General features: G+C 41.4%; 1 protein-coding gene across 10 annotated transcripts in view; it reads right to left on the reverse strand.

The window, feature by feature from the left end:
• magi1b (membrane associated guanylate kinase, WW and PDZ domain containing 1b) overlaps window positions 1-22,432 on the reverse strand; it is a 126,321-nt gene that overhangs the window by 52,319 nt on the left and 51,570 nt on the right. For all 10 annotated transcript variants that reach the window (XM_064304029.1, XM_064304027.1, XM_064304024.1 and 7 more), the window contains exon 2: window positions 15,025-15,141. In XM_064304029.1, the coding sequence (XP_064160099.1) occupies window positions 15,025-15,141 (117 nt within the window). The remainder of the gene's footprint in view (window positions 1-15,024; window positions 15,142-22,432) is intronic.

Below are 22,432 nucleotides of genomic sequence, written 5' to 3' on the forward strand. Positions count from 1 at the left end.
CAACCTAAGAACATGACCATTCAGTGTAAATGGTTACAGAGACACACAAGGAAAACAGACATAACAATTTAGCCTTACTCAATTAAATATTTGAAAATAATGGTTTTCAATCTCAGTCTTGATTTGTTGTCAGAACAGTGACTCTTTGACTTTGGTGGTATTTTTTTAGTGCATATAAGAGCCCTGGGGCAGACTGATCATATTGGTTGTAATGAGGAAAACCAGATTTGAGAGCCATCTGGGCCCTGAATGATTTAAGAACAATGAGTCATATATTTATAGGCTGGTACCCATGGATGTAAGGAACCATTATGTGTACTGCTGAACTCACATGAAGGGTTTAATGGAACCCTTTAAAATTTACTGATTGCAAGCAGTTCATTTTATATGTCTAAATGGAAAAAAATCTATCAATATGAACCTGGCCACAGTGTGCTATGTGACTTGATTTTAAAGTGGGCTTTACAAAAGGTATGACCTCATGTAACATTAAAGGGTCGGATGATATCTTTCTCTGGATCAATAAATTAATTAATAAAATTTTTTTTTAAAACATTAATCACTAAAGGCAAATTCCTTTGTTCGGGAGATGACTGCAAAAAAGGGAAACATGGGCTTAAGAGTGGATGAATTCTGTAATGCAAAATCAATATCTCTCGACAACTGACAGTGTAAGAACAAGAACACAAACCCCTGCCATACAGTTTATCATTGGCATTCATTGCGCACACCTGGATGCACAACTCTATCCCCTAGTTTCTAGGCATGTCAGTTTCAATACAGAATCCAGTGTGTCACAAGGAACCTCACAAACATTTATTTTGAAGGTACTATCCTATCTGCAAAACCTTCAAATGCCATAAAAGTGATTTTTTAAAATGTATTTATTTATTGGTAAAAACAACTAATAAGGCCATTATAGTACAATACTTTAAAGACATGGCACAAGGGAAATAAGAACAATATGATGCATCAACCTGAATAAAAAAAAATTAACACAAAAGCAAAACCATACAAAAGAAAAACTGTAATGGTACAGTGTCAAATAATAAGATTGTGAATTACTATCTTGATCTATAAATTCACATTCCATGCAATCATACCAAAGTTCTTAAAAAGACATAATTAATTTAGTCAATGAATGCTAAAAATGCTGCCTAATAATGTATTACTCCACATAAACATGGAATTCCACAGTTTAGCAATACGGAATAAGCAAAAGTTTATTCTGGCAGCATAAGTGAATATGATACAGCTAAGCATGAACAGCAAAAAGTGAGTCAGCCCAGCATACTATAACAGAAAAACTGGTGCACGTGTAATGCTGTTCTAAAAGTGAATGAACATTTCTTGAACTGTTCTTTTGTCTGACAAATTCTGCCAACATGGCAGCTGAAATTATGTATTGCACAGTTTACTTACATCATTAGTATTACAAATAAGATTTCCCCCCTCAACAAAATGCAAAGTGATTTCATAATGATTTTGAAATGATTTCATGGGCTCAACACTGTGAAGACAAGCGAAGCCACAGAGCAGGATGAGTGATTTTGGGGGCGGGTTCTTTGTGCCCAGCCTCTGCATGGGAAAACCTGTTAAGACAGACGGACGTGGGCCTTTTTTTTTGTTTCCGTCTTTTCTTTCCACGCACAAAGGGACATGTGCTTTAATGATGGATCAAACATTAATGACCCCGAGACACAGACGGCGGTCGTAGGGGCCGACCGTGTGGATATGGAGATGTAGCAGCAGGAGGAATGCACGTTTATGACTCCACAGAATGGCTATGATGGCAGATCATGTGACCGCAGCCAACAGGAAACATAATAGGCAACTATTGACATGACGTGAGGATATGGGTTATCTGGAGGTCATGCTTTGTGTGGCTCCAGGGACACCTTTGGAGGCACATATAGAGCTAGAGGCATATTGATCATTACCTCTGTGAGAGAGAAAGTGATTGCCCTGCTCTGCGATAATGATCAACTTCACAGCGAGATGGAAAGTAGGACAACAACACATTTAGGAAAGATTCATTATTACCATTGTTCTAAGAATAGGGACACTATCATTATTCCTTTTTCAGGCATTCAGGTCTTTGAGGATGTAAGTGATCTGAAAGATCACGTTTTTGCTTTTTTTGTCTTCGAATATCTGTGAAGCCAATAAATCTAAACTGGAACTGATATGATGGTAGATTGTTGTGATAGAAAGTAATACAAAACATGTTAGCTTTATATAAATATAAATATACATACACACACACACACACACACATATATATATATATATATAATATATATCTTCCTTTATAAATTGATCATGTCAAACATTGTGTTTCAGGGTAACAGTTTAAACACTGAAAAAGACATCTGCCCAGATAGAAGAAAGCTGTTATCTGCAAAGCCTGATTAAATTTTTCATGAGTGTGACCCAGTGAAGGTGGGGTGGAAGACTGTCTTATTGTGGCCCTCTGCACCTCATAATCAACACAGACCGAATTGTTGGAGCTCGGCAATGATGAAACTAGCCTGCGCTCGCTTCCCGCTCTTTATGCTAATTCAGACAGAATGCAGCCATGTTGTCAGGACACAGATGAATGAGTATTTCTCTTTTTTTTTCAAACCTTTCAAACAAATCAAGTGTGGTTGTCTACAAAGGCCTTATGACCATGAAAACCACAACGCAGTTCTTACTCTTGCTGTAGGTTATGCGGGTCAAAACCAGAACCCAATAGATTAGTTTAAATTGTTGGATTGAAAATATTTATGTATTAAGAATGTAAGGTTTTCTAAAGATGGCTATTATGTTTGTCATTTCATATCTCTTTTTTTAATAGTTACTCATCCCATTCCCAAGAAGGTTGTTGATGATTGTCAGGGCAACTTTTCTTGTGCTTTAGTCAGCCTGTTATGACCTTTTCTGAGTGTGATGACTACATCTTTAGTACCATATACCAATAAATCCTTGGCCAAAATTATGAGTTATTCCTATTCACTCACCATTTTCAAATTACAACATTGGTTTTATGCCATGAAGGTGGCTTGCCCTATACTCCAGATATTTGTTTCACCATTCCTTTTTTATGAGGATATGCTTTAACCTTCTTGTCTAAAACACCCACATTCACACAGACACATGCAAGCACACAAAATGCTTTGAAAGGGTCAAATAAAATAAAAAAATCATGCCTGTGCATAATGGCATGGACATTGAGTGGTGACATCTGAAACCTTCTCCTTCTGTCTATGGCCTGTGAACCTTCAACAGTATCCTACAAAAGCTAGCCTGGCCCGACATCTGCCATGTTTAACCCCTGCCGTGCTGGAGCTTGAACCCTCCACCTCAAAATGCATTATGTAACTTAAACACAACTCTATCCTAAAATACAACAAAAACTCTAATTCCCACTACTTTTCATGCCTGTAGTTTGTGTGAATTATGGGTTATTGATATATCTCAAGGTTTTGGAAAAGATACAGCAGTACAGCAGACAACACAATGTGACAATCTCCAGAATTTCACATAGGCTATGCTAATTAAATAAACAACAATGCAATCAATTAACTGTGATTCCTACAAGGGACCCTTATAAGGAGAATCACTGCACATTGGGGTGGACATGGATAATCACAGATATCTACTGGATGAGGCCAGCTGCACCATGCCGGTAAGGCTACGGCAAGTTTGGTGACAAATGAGGATAAGCCAGAATAGTGAAGTATTTCCACAGAAGAGAAAACCATCTGCCTCCAAAATTGTTAATCCACAATAAAGGCCACAGTTTTCACTATTTTCCAGTCTACATATTGTCTGTTTGGGCTTATCAGGACCCCCCGGGTCTCCAGCAACACAGAATCCACCACCAGCTCTCTCTTTTTAACAAACCCTTTTCCTAATGAATGTGTTTTGATTAAGTGGGAAGGATTGGGAGTGATGGTCGGGGGATGGTAGGACAGGCTGGCTGTGTCTCGCAGGGAAGAGGCTACAATAGATGCACAATTAGATCCAACACAGCAGGCCGTTCTTTCAAACCCCGCACCACACGCATCTCCTACAACCGCAGCTCTGCTTTTATTCGTAAACGGCTAGGAAAAAAAGGGGGAGTGCTGGGGGGAGCAGAAAAGCTAAAGGCTACAAAAAGAGAATTCAAGGCTTAATAATTCTAAAACGCTCAAAAGATGCAATCATTTGTCTTTTTTTTCTTTCAGTAAAAGCTTCCTCTTTACCAAAGGCAAGCAGGATGAGAAAGAGAGAGAGATTTAAACCTTCCATTTAAAGAGAGCTACAGAGGAAGGGGGGGGGGGGCAGCAGACTGAGAGAGACAGCAAAGGAGGTGGGGGGGGGGGGAGCGCGTGAAGCTGGCATCCTAGATACCTTCCCCAACGCTTGCTACTCAGCCATGGCAGAGCGTAATGGCCTCCAACACAGGCAAGTGTGTCAACAGATCACAGCTCAATTCAGCTGCGTTCACAGCACACAGCACCGGCCCAGCTGACACACAGCGTTGCTTCGCCATCGCGGCTAAACGCATCAGCAGCCACCATGCCACAGATCTGCATAAGCCCCATTCAACCGATGCTCTCTGCTTAATGCACGGCGACAATGTTACTCTCTCTCTGCTTCCCTCCCTCCTTTCCCCCACCCCAACCCCCATCAAATCCCGGAAGCCAATGTTCCATCATGAAAATGTAAACGTTAAATGTGAAATAAATACCTCTCTGCTGCTTCCTCCGCCGTTATTCCAGCAGGAAATGGAGAGAGGCAGAGATCCCAGCAGGCTGGATGCTAGAGCTGGGTGTTTTTCCCCCAGTGCGCGCATCAGCTGCTTGCATCTGAGCAAATGCTCCCAGGCAGCTGCCTTTTTTTTCTGGCCAAGCCCACGAGCACGGCAAATTAGTTGTCCTGCCCAGCTTAGAAGCTAAGCCAATGTGATCTATTCACACTCAAACTCTTGTCTGAAGCAAATGTCTCCAGCCTCACAGTCCCATACATGTACCCGCCCACCTCAACTCAGACACTCTCTCTCTCACTCTCTCGCTCTGGCTCCCTCCCTCCCTCCCTCTTCTCTCTCTCCTCCCTCTTCTTTCGCTCTCCCCCTCCTCTCCGTCCCTCTCTCTCTCTCTCTCTCTCTCACACACAGGCATCTACACACACGCTTTCCTGACAAACAGGGTAGTCGCATCACCCAGTTGCAGATCACGTGACCCTGGCAATCAACACTCCAAAAGCAGAGGAGGGGTGGAGGCAGGATTAGGGCCGAATGAGATTTAAAGATAAAGCAGGCTGGACAAGCCCTGAATGTGCATGGCCTCATTGTTTTCATTTAACCCAGTGAGTGTGGAGCACACACAGGAAACACACAGTATGCCATTTCTGTTCCCTTGGCAAAGACCATCATTTCAGGTGTATCAGTCCTTTCTGCAGAATTGCAGTTCCGCTCTTACAAAACGCCACAGCCAGGTCGGTGACAGACAGAAGTAGGCACGTGTCTTTTCTGGTCATTTACTTATACATATTCTGAAGAATTTTCTGTTTGCAGATATTATTGTGGCATATGCATTCCAATTGATTTGAGCTTTGCTATTTTAAATACAATAATTCCCTATGTGCTGAGGAGGTATGAAAAAAATTATATAGCAGCCCTTCAGATATGTGGAATGAGACAACTTCCAAATATCTACAACAGTTAATTTTCTACATTCTACCCATTTCAAAAAAAGTATATTTCACAGATAAAAAGAAGTGAGGAATTTCATCTCTAACTACAGTACAAACATTTGCCATCTTTCAGTTTTCAAAATGGCTGTCTTAGCAGCAGCCTTTATTCAAGCAGGTAAAATGAACGATTGCCACTGTTCATACAGCATACAGTTCATATATGGCATGAGGAGATTAGACGACATCATTTACACCACGTGAGCTTGTATCAAAGGAGTTGAGGAGGAAATTGGCACATTTGAATCAGGTTCACAGGACAGCATAAGATGGCAGAAATTGGGAGGCATACTAGAAAGGCTACTTCCATCGGCTGGCTTATAAAACCAGTGACATCCTGAATCGAGCCACAGCTCCAGCATATCTATCTAAATGAAGAACTGATACTGGAAACGAGTAGAGATGCTTACATAGTGAACAGTGAGCCATCCCTTAGTGCCACTGTAAGAAACAGAAAGCTGCTGCTTTACAGGGAGGTGGCTGAATCAGCTAAAGCTTAATGAGTGTTTTTTACTTATTTATTCATTTTGGGGATTACACATCAGAACAGCCATCTTCACATCAGGAAGAACTTTTTTTCTCTTGTTTACAGTGAGGCAGTGAGCAGGCACTTTTATTCAGAGCGACCTACAGATTACATTTTCTGCATCCAATCCATTTATACGGACAAATATTTTTTACAGAAGCAATTCAGGTTAAACACCTTGCAGCAGGGTACAATGGCAGCACACCAGCTGGGAATCCAGTTCTCTAATGTACTACACCCTTACACTACTTTTGTGATTAACAAGACTCATTGTCACAATGAAATGCAGAAACATTCCAAAATACTCAGTACCCTTTCAACACCCCACATAAAGCATTCAAAATAAGCTAATCTTCAACTAAGGCTGAACAAAAACAGTAATGTAGTAATGACTCTTATTCTATTCCAGTTAGCAATCTCTTTATGAGTAGGGCTGATTACTTCAGTTTAGTGAAACTTTGCAACCTCTTTTGTTTCCCACTAGAAAAGGAATCCTTTAGATCCACCCACTCAGAGCAATTTAGCCCAAAAGAGAACAGAATGCTGGTGACTAGTATTATGCTATGGTCTCTTCTCAACTTCTCTCAAGGCAATTAACTTCTTGTCTTGCAAATCAGCAGTATCGTAAGACATTTGTTTGGGAAATTTACAGGAATAATTATGGGTTATGCAACCCATTTCTACATGGACAACCCATGCAACACTTTGGCATGCATGACTGGCATGGGCATGGAAACCAAAAATAGCCATATGGTCAGAGCAATTAATAAAATAATGTAAAATAGTTACCAGAAAAAGGGGTAAAATTTACTCATACCTTAAGATATAGCCTACTCATCTATACACTCCACAGAAAGAACTAAGTTGCCCCATTGAATGACAACATCCAACAAATAAGCTAATGCCAACTGGATATAAATGGCAACGCTGTCATTAAATGATCAATATTCAGACTCTTGGAGTGGTTCATGACCAGTCACTTCCCATAATGAAATTCTGCCTCAGACTACCTTCAAGATGCCATGTGACCATGGACACATTCTGAAAAAGTCACTGGACAAACAAAGCCTGAATCAGAAAGCCATAGGATAACTGCCAACCCCTGAAGGATGTCTTTAATTCATGGTTAAAATGGCTCACACTACAGTTTGTACATGCAGCCCTGAAGACTCAAGTGGGAGAATATGACAGTGCATCAGAATTTACTGGGAGAGATCTTCATCACAAGCTTCTGAGTTCAGGATCATGTCATTAGGCCATAACTGCCCAGCCCAACTAAAGAAAGTTCCAACCACATCCACAGGAATACAGGAGATATAAAAAAAGATTAAACAAAAAACAAAATTCACTTTGATGTTGGAGAAGACACAAAAAAGTTTTATTTTTTTATTTATTTGAATATTCAAGACTGACTGAGGTCTATGAATGTATGTGTGTGTTTGCATAAACTGTCTGAACTATGATGCATTTTTTGAGCAAGCATCTGATCATACAGCTGAACATCTAGGAGGCAGAGTGGGAGGGAGAAAAAAAAAACAAATTAAAACCCACTCATATTTCTGCAGTAAAGAATAAAGATCAGCATAAAACATTCACAAGGCCAACTCTTCATAACTGGAACAAAAGTTCCCATAAGTAGGAAACCGCACAGAAAAGGAACGGGTCCTCGCTGCTGTGCTGTTATTTTAGATTGTGACCTATATCCCAAGACTCAAGGCCCAGATACCAGACTACGCAACCGCTACCTTCAGATTTCATCACAGAAAGTAGCAGCGACATTTCTTTAAAAAAAAGGTCAGCTGGTGAAACAAAAACACACAAAAAAACCCTCTGTGTTCCCCCTGAAAAGGGGGTAAAAGCAGCCAATAACCACCAGTGAGCACATTCAATTCAATTAGGATGATATGCAATGAATCGAGAGAGAGTCTTGCACTTCCTTCACCCTAAACCACCCCAAGGTCGAGCTGTCAATCACACTGGTGCTAAATTGTGATTGGTGGAGTGGTTGTGGCTTAAAAGCACCATTTTCTGAACACTGGCAATGGATGCTGGGTGCTGCCCAAAAAAAAAAAAAAAAAGGAAATGACGGCAGGCGGATTCAGACAAACACAACTAACTATTCACTGGTTAAAAACCAGCATTTAACTCCCGCTATGAACAAGCTATCTGCTTATATTATTCTGGAAACTGTATGTGGGGCTTACTGCCACTGGAACCAGCCCACAGTCTACATGCTCAGACCTGAGCGAGGACTAGCACCTGCACTCCCTCTCTCAATCTCCATGCTCTGCAAACCCCATTGTTCTCCATTACTCCCTTCCTGTCTCTCTGCCCCTCTCTCTCGCTCCCTCTCTTCCCGCTTGGAGAGGATGTGCAGCGCTTTCTGTTCCTCTGTTCACGCTACGGCATGGTGGAGCATGAGCGCTGTTCCGTGACATGAGCAGCAGTCTGAATGGAGGCAGAGCGGGGGGGAGGAGGGAAAAAAGCTGAAAGGAACAACTGCAAATGAAAACAGAAAAAAGAGAGCCAAAATCAAGCTGCCACACTACGTGTTGGAATGTAATCTATTAACATGTGCTCGCCCTGGTTCAAACCTGCAATGCGGACGGAGGTGCAGGCTTCACCGTCACACATCCCCCCTACCGTCTCCTTAAAAAAACCCTTTGTTTCAGGTGGTATCTGGACCTGATTTTCATGTGTTTGTGACGGATGACCCCCCCCGTACACCCAAACTCCCACCCCGTTGCCCATGAACACCTCCCCCAGTCTCTGGAGTACACCAATCTCCAGCCTTGTAAAAAAGATGTCTGTGTACCAGTGGTTCTTCTACAAAGCCTGCAGGATAAATTACAAAGAGAAAATGCACCACGACCACTAGCCATCTGTCCTTCTGAAGCAGGATGAGTCTCTGCCTGAGTGTGCCTGCTTCCCTCCTCCCTCCTCTACATCCCCCCCCCCACTCCTACCCCTGCCCCCATCTATTTAGCCTATATACAAGCCATCAAGCATGCCTGCCCTGCTCCGCACTTTCACAGCGCATACGTTAAATACATTGCTGAAATGAGCTGAAGTCCGGGAGAAATGACAGAAAGCGCCACTGACCATAATGAAACGCTCCCACTTGCCTGCATGTGGAAAAAGCGAGAAGACGGAGAGGAGCGGTAATCCTGTCTTTTGTGTGCGGAAAACAGAAACCCGTACAGAACAATGATCCCAACCTCCGCTACCGAGCAGTAAAAAAAGAGAAAAAGGAAGAGAAGAACAAACGGCGGGAACGGTGAAGGAGAGAGGGTCGACACGGGCTGGGTAACTACAGGGAGGCTGGCACTCAGCGGAATATTTGAAGAGAAAAAGAGAAAAGTGAGAGGGGAGAAAGAGAGACTGGGAGGTGGGTTTGGTGGTGGTGGTGTTGGGGGGTGTGCGTTTTTGTGGGGGGTAATGCTGTTAGGAGCAGCTGACGGTATGAAATGAAAAAAAGAAAAAGCAGCAGACTGCCTTTTAGATCACTGGTGACATTTTCAGCTCATCACAACAATGGCCATCTGTAGCCAAACTGGAGGTGAAGGAAGGGAAATTGGCATGGAAGTGTCCACTTCCTGTGGGTACAGAGCACGCTCAGGATTATCAGCAGGCACCTGTTTGAGTCGGGGAGAGGGGTGGACGACGCCACGCTGCGAAATGAGAAGCCATCCTGCCATCATAAGACAGACAGGCCCCCAGGGAGCAGGGACAGAGCATGGAGCGATCTGTTTCCTTCTGATTTCTGCCTCGTAGGATGGCCATTGTTGGGCACACTTGCAGAAACCATCTTGGTTCCCTCCCCGTCTCCGCAGACACATCTGCCGGATCGTACTTAAAGGGACAGTTCACAATTATCCACATCATATTGTACTAGATTTTTTCAGCACCAAGTCTGAAATACTGCACTTTGGTAATTGCAAGTTATCTTTTCTGTTTGTATGGGCTGGGGGCTATAACTGAAAAACATTTTGGCAGATCTTTGGATTTGGCTCTGAAAAAACTGTTCAAACACAAAAAAATGCAGCAACACACAAAATGGCTCTCATATGTACACCTCTGTTCAAAATGCTAAATCCCCTCCATGAGCCACACTCTCACACAAAGATAAAGTCTCCCTTGCTGTGGGGGTCACACACTACCCCCTCTGCCCCCCTGTCCAAATCACCCCAGGCCCATCCCCCACTCGGGCCTCCAGCCACCTGGTCAGATGACCTGTTGGTCAAGCCATCAAAACATTGACTTGTTGAACAAAGCAGCAGCTGCAGGGCTACACTCTCATAAAACCAGGCGGTGACATCGCCCTTCATTCATTCACAGGGCAAGGAGACTCTCTCACTGATCTTACAAGCATCCTTTGCTCACAAGCATCTTTGTTCAGTATGCAATATTCAAAATCCCACCAACCTTTTTTAAAAAATGTATCCAAGATAAAAATAATGCTAAATCCCCCCCATGTAGTTGTTAGAGGTATAGGATAACAGGATAATGTCACTTACCACTGGAGTGTGAGCATGTGGTTTCTGGATTCTGGAGCAGAGGTTAATTTATAAAACAGGATTTGCACACACACACACACACACACACACACACATCCCATAGACCAAAGACCAACAAAAATCAATATAGTTCCACTCACTAGTAGCCACCATCCCTTCATCCCATTTCATAACACACACCACTTGTACCTTGCTACCAAAGGATATTAATATACAGAAAAAAACATGTGCAGCATATCTAATGCTGCCTGCACATTGGCAGCATGTCCACAGACATCTTCAGGCTTGGCTTGATGTCTTGACTTCACTTGTCAGCTCCACTTGCTTGCAACTGTTCTAGACATTCTCAGATGATTCAACCTGTCAAATGTTTACAGATAATTATGTCCAGATGTCCTTGCGGTCTCCGTCCCCCAACAACTAAACAGTAGAGAACACCACATGACGGCCAATAAAGGAGCAGGATGACTTGATTTGAGTTTATTGATAGTAGTAGCTAACAACAATTTCACTGAGGATACACGTACAATGTGGAAGTGTAGTTGGATAGCTAGCATGCAAATGTATGCACTTTTTTGCATGTGTGCACTTTGCACACAAAAGTATAGTGGGATTTACCCCAATATTATTTAGAAAAACTGGTTCACTGCCCCCTGCTGAACTGGAGTGTTACTGTCTTTGGCAATTTACACTTTTGAAGGTTTCACTCTTCCTCGTATTTTATGGCCGCAGTGATATCGTAGTTTTTAATTGTAGAGGCTACAGCAGAGGCCTGACCGTGGATGTAATCATGTGACTGTGCCATACTACTCTCTCATGTTCAGTGATGGATTACAGCATAGAACACAGTACTGCAGGGCTATAGGGAGTCTACAGAATACCCACTCCACATGGTGCCAGTGCGACACTAAGCTGCTGGCAGCCACCTGCTGTGTACCCCTCCCTGTCCAAGACCCCATCTGTCACTTCCTTCACCCCTCTGCCATCCACTACTTATCCTTCTTCTCCAATGTGCCCCCAGGGTCTTTCAACCAATCAATCAGCAACTAAATCTATCATACTTCCTTAACATAGCCATGCACCATGCTCTGAAGCAGAGACCAAGGACATGTGGCAGTGCATGCATATCAGAGGCCAAGTCTGTATCCTGAGGCCCCTTATGGAATTATAGATTTAATTTACACCTACATTCTCAATAATATGACAATCCAGTTACCCCAGCTTCTCACAGACTGACTTTGTGAGAACATTCTGTTAGCTGGGAACCGGCTCTCCAGATGCAGCATATTTAGTTGACTTTTAAATGTTTGGGTTTCAGCTGTTCAGCAATAAAAGAGAACTGCACTAAATTAATTAGACACAATTTACAAAATGTAAATTACATTACAACACTGTAACTATAAAATTTCTTGTAAATTTCAAATTAACATTTGGTTTTGATAGTGCAAAGGATGCATGTTTTAAATAGGAAGTCATCATCTGAAACTCATTATATAATGAGTGTAAATTAGAAAGGGAGGGTGATAAAGGAATTAGAAGAGATGTCAGAAAATCTATTGACATAGCCAGGTAGAAAAGGTGCTTGTTTAAGTGGGGGGGGGGGGGGGGGTGAATAATTCCATGCTTCACTGATAGCTTTAAATTATTCATTACAAATGGATACAAAAGGACAAAAACACTTGACTGACACTCTATCAGTTCGATGCGCTCTCAAACTCAAAACTGAAAAAAGCATGTTTGACAGCTGTAACGCTGTGATAACTATGTGATTTAATGTTAATAGTTGTGTTATAGACAGACCCATAAAAAAACTTAACTTGGATTGTGTAACAAAGGCTTGTCATCTCTGTATCATTAGTAATGACAAGTAAATTATGAATCAAGTAAATCTATGAATCCTTTACACATGAATATTACAATGGAGGGAATGCTACAGTTCATTACAACTGTAGATCAAAACAAGAGGATGAAATGGGTCCGCATTCCATGAATTACATTTATTTTAGACCTGGTTTAGAAGTCATTTCCAGTTCTACTTTTCTTTGCACAATTTCCATATTAGGCTATGTGTCATTTCTGCAGTGAACAATGTCAGACAGATCACAACATCACTGGAGAATTGAATATTCCATATGAAAGAGCAAATAATGAGACTGGTCCAGAGTGCAGAGCTTAATATTTAAATGGACTCATAAGAATATGAGAAGTTTATTTAAAAGGCCAGCAACTGCAGCCATCTGGGTTGACTGCTGGACCATAAGAACTGCTGCTCAGGGCACATGCAGCACAATGCTAATGAACAGGCCTGAGACATGCATTCTATCAGGGGAGCTGAATATATATATAGAACACCAAAACTGTGTACTGGGTTGTCAAGTTGGGAAGCTTGGAACAAGATGTACAGCAGTTAATCACTGCCTCTATTGATCCCTGGAAACACTCTTGGCTTATTGATTGGACAGCATCGGGTCATTTCTCTGTAAAATATACTTGCTGATTCAATTGATGAAGAGAAATGAATACATTTACCATGCATTCACAATAATTCATTGTCTTACTCTAATAGCAACTGGATCAGAGAAACTAGCAGAAGCACTCAAAATCTACTACTAATTCCCAAAGAGCACAGCAGCATAGTAGTCGGCTGTGCCATAACATCAACAGGCCATGTGACACTACAAACTGGTAGGCTTCAAAAGGCCCTCTCCATTTGAACAATGAGACAAACTACCCTGAAAGCTGCAATATCCACTCAATAGGCAGGATATCTGAACAACTGCTCCAAGCACACCCTGTCACTGAAGGCCAATACAGTATCTAAAAACAGCCTGAAGACAGAGGGGACCTTTAATGACTTTTTTGATGCAGAAAAGTGTGGAAAACTGAAATCATCGGACTACAGCCAATTAATTCCACGATTAGCAGACTGCTTGTTCTCGCAGCTCAAATCAACCACCCCTGTAAAATCAATAACTGTTTATCCTTGATAACAGGAACAAAAGTGACCCTCTGCCCCCCATCCCCCCTCATCCTCCACACAAAAGCACTATTCTGAGTACATTCTGATGACTGATCATTAGCATAGCAGACAAATGAACTTCTGGTAACAGAAACTACAGGCTGATGATCTTCTTTCCCTAAAAGCATACTTCAGATAGTTGTTGGTTGTTTTGGCCTTTAACCTAAAGAACTGAAAGGCTAAGGAAGGACAGCATACTTACTTTTAAACACATTTGCATCATTTTACGAAAAATAAACTGAGAGACAGGTGTGACGACAAGGACATGCAATTACAACCATCGTAGCATGGTCTTGCAACCCCTAATGTTTTCCCATCCCGGTAGAATCTTCCAGACTGTTGATTTTAGCTCACCAGAACCCTGGAGCAAAGGTTAAAACAAGAGAGAATCTCACAGGAAAATGGCTCAAAAGTAAGCACATAAACATAGACAACAACAACTCTGGGAAGCCACAAGAATGACTGCTGGACTACTGAAATCAACAGGGCTCCAGAACCACTGTTGACCCACACCAAGCCCACTGAGGACAAACAAAGTCCTCAAAGAACACTGCTGGCTGACAGCCCACATGACACTCCCACTGACACAGGACTTCAAAGACACAAGCCCAAAACAGGAAGAAAGCAAGAGAACAAACAACACTCTCCTCTTAAATCCTGCAGGCCCTACTGGAACACGCTTCACACTCAGTTAACTCATGGGACCCCCACCTCAAGATAGGAAAATCTTAGGGTTTAATTACGCACTGGTAACTTGTGTATTACAACAGTGTTTAAAATGTCCAGAATGAAAACAAGACCAACTGCTGAGCCAAGGTCAAGCCATGGTTAGGATTTAGCCAAATTCTGGCACAGAGTTCTTATAAATTCTCTGACATCGTGAACCTAGATCATGTCTAACATCCGAATGGACAACAAACATGGCATTTTACATGAAAATGTTCAATACAATATATCAAAACCCCATCAAAAATGATGATCATAAACACATTCGATATGTCTTGACATTTTCATATCGTCTATCATGCCCATTTTGAAATGTGCCCTATGCACACAATGCACAGGGACCACAGCAGGATTACCGTGAGAGCCAAGACAGCTGCAGTAGTACAGCACACTGGAAGTTTCAGTCCCTGCTCTCTCGTACAGATTGTCCCGTGACACTAGGCACATGCGGTATCTAAACAGCCCCGAAAGGAGAGGATGTAGAAATGAGGAAGACCAGAGGAGGACGAAGGACTCACAAGGCACGGCGTGACGGTACAGGTTCTCTCTGATGGTCTGCTGAAGCTCGTGGTCAGCGGATGATTTTTGAAACCTCTGGCTCAGATAATGCTTCAGATCTTTATTGAGCTTGTTTCCTGAAAAATAAACAGGAAGACATGTGTTAATGACTGGAGGCCTTTGCACACAAATTATTTGCCCTTTCACACAATTTCAAGCAATGTTCTTCACTAATGTTCAAGTGTACTGCTCCCAGATCTCCATGCTTGAAATATATTTCTGAACCTAAAGACTATAATAAACAACATGATTTTTGTGAGTAACATATCATTAAGAGAAAATACATAGAGAAAGAAATGTAGCCGTCTATTTAATAATTCAGCCCATTTATCTTTCAGTTTCAAAATGTTTCTGTCAGTTCTTAACATGGAATTGGGATACTGGACCAGTTTTCACCTTGCTAGTAATATCAAATATTCCTCTGTTATTTTGCTACTAACAAAAATCAATCATGATGGGCCTCAAGGGCACTGAAGACCAACACTGGCAAGCCTCCTGAGTCGGGTAGTCTGGGAAACAAAATAAACCAGCGGGCACCGAAAGAGAGAACCATAGAGGACATGTTGTGTATCCAAAGCCTGATGACTGGACAAATGCTAAAAAAGGCAGTCCAATCAGACTTCCACAATAAAGAGGTAGCAGCCCTCTGCACAAGCTCATTGCTGATGTAAAGGTAAACTGTAAGAAAAAAAATCACAGTGTAATGTCTGTCTGGTATGGCTGCAAACCAGACAGATTTGCAAGCAAAATATATTATCACTCATATGAAATTCTTAAATGCAAAAAAATTTGAATATATTTTTAAATACAAATCTATTACAATGCCACTTTTGTGCTTATGACCAAATTACTTTGAGGTAATATTGCATTGTTACAGGATTTCATTTATTAATTTTTTTGGTTTCTCGGCACCTCCACCTACAAGAGCACTATATTGAACGGTGATTCCCTAACACCTATCCCCCTTTGCTTCACGTTGGTCATTGAGATGGTTAAGTAACAATGTGATGGAGCACTTTTAATGTGCCAACATATTAAAACTGGTATGTTGTTTCCTCATTCATTTACAACCTGGGACAAATCAAATACATACCGTAATGGAAAATTTGAAATATCTTGTTAAAAACACAGAGCTTGCACTGCAATTTTTTCAGTCAATTTTGTGAAATAACTATGGATGCAACCTTTCTTAATGTCTGAAGATGGTTGACACAAACTCCAGATATCAGGAGGACAGGTAGCGTGTATAATCTGCACCCCATTGTTATAACCATCTGCCTCTCAGATACAGATTGCCTTCAAAGTGAAAAATTCAGGAAGGAACCAAAAGCTTTTTGTTTATATGTCGTACTCAGTTCCACCAAGGAATGCATCAGCATTAGTCCCTCCCTCCCACAGTGCCTCCCGTATAATTAATCACAACCTGCTCACTGACTCGCACACAAACTGAAACAACAATACTACTGTACATCCCTGTGAAAACACCTGAAACAGACTACTTACATTTACGATGGCATTTTTAAGCTCTAACCCCTGAAAAAATGGCTCGCACAACATTTAGAGTCACATACAATTTATCTTGTGTTATGCAAAGTCGCATTAGCAAAAATTTGCACATATTTTTCATGGATTCCCTTTTTTCCTTCAAGAGAAGTGGCGGACATTCTACTGCCTTTCCCTATAACAGTAGGATCAGAGAATCCCCAGTGGAGCCTCGCCAATCTCCACTGCCCAACCCAGTTACTCTTTAATAAAGTCACAATGCTCAAACACCTACTTGCTAGCAGTAGTAGGGTACCCGTCTATTCTTTAAATGGAACCATGTCATCATAGACATTTGTTTTATCTAAAAAGAAAATTTCCCCACAGAAAATTAAGTCTGTCAGTTATAGCTTCTTTCACATCCAGGTTTGAGTGAATAGCACATAATTTTAACCATAAATAGTGTTCAAACTATAATTGGCCAAGGACTGAATCTATTTCTAGTTCTATTAAGGCTACATTTTACTACAGATTAATTTTATAGCTCCAGGCAAATTGGGATGCACAGTCTACACTGCTTCACTGTACTTATATCAAAAAACAGCATGTAATTGCAGCACACTGTATTCAGATTTGAGATGAAAAACATGAAATTTGACAAACTATCTGACATACTAAAAGGCCAATCCTATCCAAACCTATCAAGAGTTACAGTATATAGAGGCCTTTGTTCACTTTTCCAAAAAAAAAAATACTGACCAACAGCATATATTGCTATAACAATAGGTATTAAAACATTGTGTAATGCTACGCAAAAATGATGTCTATGGCAAAATGCATTGAACAGTGACACAAGGTACTCAGTTGTATAAAATGGCTCTCTCCACACCATCCTTTCCATGAGGACACAATGTTTAAGGAGTGTATTGATGCAATGGATTAGTGTGCAGCTTTCGTAGTGCCCCATCTTATTGCTTGCATTACTGGTCAAATCAAATGGATGGACAGGGATTGCCATTCTGACCTCTCTGCTATTCCCAATAAGAAACGCACTCTGAATAGTAAATGCTGTTTTTCCAACCCAACAATAGGATTAACTGAAACAACAGGCTCGGAATCAGAGCATGCATTCCAATCAAGGATAAAAGCGCTTCTAGACCAATCTGACTCTGTAAACACAGCAAAACTGGGAAATAAAAACCTGGAAATCTTGAAACCATAACTTAGATAAAGCTGATGTTGAGGGTAAAGACATTAACATTTTCTTGGGTTGTGTAGGTGAACCAAAAACCGATGATAAAATAGACAATTAAAATAATTGCAATTACAATTCTCATGGCACTTTAGTTAGCTTCAACAAAGATTCTTGATACAATGGGATTATTGCATTACGCTGTCTAAATCATAGCTGGCTTCATAGTTCTTGAAACAGTACGGCTATACAATGTTGACAATAGCCCTGTTATCCAAAGACATAGCATATGGACAACTTGTTCATTTTGATTAATATATTTCCTCAATCCTTCTACACATTCAGCAGCTAGTGACCAGCTGTTTTCACCCCAACAAAAGTAATGTGGCACAGAACTGACATCAACCCCTATTTGAACCCAACCACATGCAATTCATTACATCCAAATCAAGTCGGCTGCCCTCGACATCCTTCCACACGACGGGCATGCCCACCGGACTGATTTCCTTTCGAAACGCCTTTGTGACCATCAAGTCACAGGGGGCAGGAGTAGAGAGCCACAAGCAAATGTAAAATCCTTCTGGACCTTTCCTGACAGGGTGGAGAATCGAGTCAAAACTAGGATGCTGCTCAAAATTGTATTCCAGCAACAGTCTTGGAAAGGTAGCATGGCCTTTTTTTCTGTTTGGAAGACAGTCCAATGAATTAAAAGAACCAGAAATGGTTGCCATGGAAACACTGTCTGCTATAGCAGGACTGCAAGTAAATAAACCTAGAGGCTTTATTGTGATGGTCGAAGCAGAGTCAGTCAGCACAGCCAGTACCCCCCATATGATCCCTTCTCAACACTGGGCTTGTATGTTTGAAGTACACGAAGAACACTTTAAGGCACAATTAGCACCATGTTTGGAAAACTTGGAGAATGCATATGTTCCAGAATAAGAAACAATATTAACACACTTCAGGGTGTTTGTGAGCTGAAACTGTAGGCGTGAGCCAAAACATAATGAGAACAAATTTACACGTAGGCTACAATAAATACAAGAGGTCAAAAATATATGAAAACTTAGACTGACAAATGTTTTGCTGAGGCTGACAATTTGCAGCTTAGACTGATAGAAGTATAGATAATGTTATACTTCTATATGAGCTGAGGCTGAGATGTTGCCTCAGGGGCACGTACAACTGATCCTAACCCAAATGCCCTTGTTGCGACCTATTAACAATTAGAGTATAAGTTTAATAGTAATCACAACAAAGCACCCACTTACGTAAGCACCTAAATGACAAGACCTTTGACACATTTGGTGTTTTAATCTAAATGACCACACACTTTGCACTTTAATCCATGTGCAACTGCCAGCACCGAGCAATGTCTGAAAATAACAGAATATCATCAAAAGCCTAAAGCTAATATTAGATTCAAATGTTATTATTTTCCTTTCTCCATAGGGCAGAATGGAGATTAGATGGCTTATGAGAAGCAGAACCATTGAGTGAAGAGTGAAACTTGCTTCAGTATGAATCAGGTCAGTACAGGAAATGTACATATAATGCACACCATGTGTAGGATACCTGATTCTTTTCTGCACCGTGCCACTTAGCAGATGACTTTGATCAAGCCAGTAAAGTCAACTCACCTAGACGCTCTTCAGACTGCACTTGGACAAACCTGATTCATACCAGTCCTGCACAGGCAATTGGCAAAATATAAGCACTCTGCACTGCTGCCTACTCAGGAGGTGAAACCAATATTCCAGGCCTCAAAGTGTAATGACTCCAGTAAAAGATAACCATTTCAAATGGTTACCTTTTACTGAAGTCCTTACACTTTGAAGTCTGTCCTCTAATTGGATGATATCGATCTTTAGGCTGTCAAGTGCTGTTGAGAGTTGAACTTGCTTATTTAGCTGCATATTGTAGAAACTGTCTTCCCTAATATTAAAGTTGTACTGTTTAAGAACATGCCAATTATAGTAACCATTTGGTATGCTAATTCAAAATTAAGAGCCAGGGCAATAAAAAAAAATAGATATTGGTCAGCTGATATGAATAAAGGCAAGAATTCAAGTGTAGTTCCAAGGCATATGTAATGAAATCACTGGGTAGCAGATGGACCCACTTAACTGAAGGACATTAGAGCTGTGTAGGAATGGCTGGCAATAAATCCAACATTCAGTGCACGTTCAGGAAGAAAAAAAAAACATTACCCTTGCTGGTTAAATGGGGTATGTGTCCAGGTGGTGTTAGAAAAATTTCAAATGTGACAGAACTGGTAAAGCCTCATGGGAATTGCCCCAAAATCCACTCTGTTCTGCCTCATATCAGATCAGAGGACACAAAATTGACAACTGGCGAGGAATACAAATGGCTCCCTAATGGTTGTCATCAACACATCAGGAATACACACAAAGTTACACATCAGGACAGTAGCATAATGGTGGGATTCCAGGCTTGTAACACGGAAACTGTAAGCTTCCCATGTGGGCACTGGTGTTAAACTGGATTGTAAATATTATTAAATATACTGTATGACTAACTGAATGTATAAGAATGTAAACTGTGTAAATGGTTCTGGTTCTGTGTCTACTGAAAAAAGTGGGTTTTCCTTTGTCTGCCTGTTGACAGGGCTGTGGTACAATAATGCCAAATTGTACAGTAATTGCATACAGAAGCCACACATAACAATGCTCTCTCACATGGGCAAATTTGCGGCTACAGATTTTACTTCAGTATCACCGAAAGGGGGGGGGGGGGGTGGTGGAGAGATTCATTCTCAAACAGCAGTGGTTAGAAGAGCAGTGTAGAGTTCAGTTCATGTAAACACTTGGGCAGTCCTAAAAAGAATATGGGCCTTTGCTGAGACTGAAATAAAACAGCATTTTTCTTTATTTAAAAAAAAATTAAATTATGATATGCACAGTATCTCCATGGACATAGTGGAGAAATTGTTTTAGTTTTATTTATTTTTTTCCCCCACTACAAAAAAGTTTGTGCTTATTTCAGCACTGAGCGAAGCCACTTTATTGGCACTGTGCAATGAACTATTGTCCAGTGTATATTATTAGGATGTTTAGAATTTGCTGACTTGCAGAAATACTCACAAAATAAGTTTAAATTTTTCCATAGCAACTGCTGTTGGTTTTATTGCCATTGTCATTTAGGTTTCAGTGGTGGCACACACTACCTTTGCCTCTTCCTGTAAGAAAACAGTGAACTTGATATCACACTAAAGTATCTTTTTCAAAGCACACAAAACTAGTACATGTACAAGTACAGATGTTGAACAAATCTTCAGCTAAATCAACACCCTTTACAGTCATAACGCAAATTTTCTGTTTGCAGTCTTAAAGCAATCTAAAATAACCAGATTCTGTTTTGGCCACAGAATTCTGTTAAACTTCTTTTTATTGTCATTATTTGCATAGATGCAGTGATATTCAGCCATTGTTTTAGACAGCATGTTGCACAAGTAATAAAAAGGCAATTCAGTAGTGTAGCTTCATGATCTCAGCGAAATGTAGAGTTCTGAAGGTTGTGATTCAGGTGCCCAGTGCTTTCTAAGAGACCCTGAACCCCAGCAGACATACAAAAAAGAATACACAGAGTCCAGGTGTCATGCTGAATCTATGAAGAGCTGAATGTTTGGGTGGATTATTGTGCTGCTTGTGGGATTACAGCAGAGCACAGTGCTTCGGGCCTTTGTCCCAGAGTGCCGTTCTCCCACCCTGTACGTGCTGGCAGGGACAGCAGCCAAAAGACCACATAATCTCCCAGAAACAAGCTCATTTCACAACCTTCCTGTTCTACCAAAATATCCAACATCCGGCTCCTTCACATTTAAAAACAACCAGAACAATAACATCCCAATGAGTACACGCACGGGAGAGCAGTGGTTCGAAGGAAAAACCAACAACGTCAGCGCCGTGCAAATAAAAACAGAACATTTTGTTAGGCAAGCTTCAGATTCCTGCCTTTCAAAATGAAAAAAAAAATCTAATAAAAGCAAGGAGACATTTGAAAAGTTTGCCATTTCTCCCTGCGTCAGGCGGAAAAGTGATTCATTGGTGTGTGACTGAGGTGTAGAGTCTCTTCTCTGAAAAGCTCACCCTGGCCACGCATGAGAAAAAGCCAGGCGGCCGCTGAGAAGAGGTCTCTGCAACATTTTAACGGAAATCTCGGGAATCCTCGCAGCTCTCCATCCCTTTAAGCTACACTGCAACGGAGCATGCCGGCCGCCACGGCTCAGGGCTTAGAGGCCATCATTTTGATTTAATCCAGGCAACAGGTGGTGATTGGGCCATTACTCACAGCAGCAGAAGGCTCTGCCCCCTTGGCACCATGCTCGACTGTCGACTCGCTGGCTTCATCTTCAATTAACCGGCGCCCCAACATCTACCCCCTCCACCTGCCCTCCACTGTCTGACCGAAGCCACCTCTGTTAAGGAAAAATGGCCGCCTAAGCTGCGGGTCACCCATTATGTCATAAGGAGGATCGTTCTGGAAAAGTCTCTACAGTGTAGGGCAGAGTAACAAGGAGAATGGCCAGCACATGGACAAGTGTGAAGAGAAGGCAAATGGCTGCACACACAATTCCCTGGAGAGTACTGCTTTAACACACTGCTGAGCAATGCCTCCTGTACCCATTATATAACCCCAAATCTAGTAAGGAATCTTTGGGAGGGCGGGGGGAG

This window comes from Anguilla rostrata, chromosome 13, assembly GCF_018555375.3.
Source record: "Anguilla rostrata isolate EN2019 chromosome 13, ASM1855537v3, whole genome shotgun sequence".
NCBI classification, from domain to species: domain Eukaryota; kingdom Metazoa; phylum Chordata; class Actinopteri; order Anguilliformes; family Anguillidae; genus Anguilla; species Anguilla rostrata.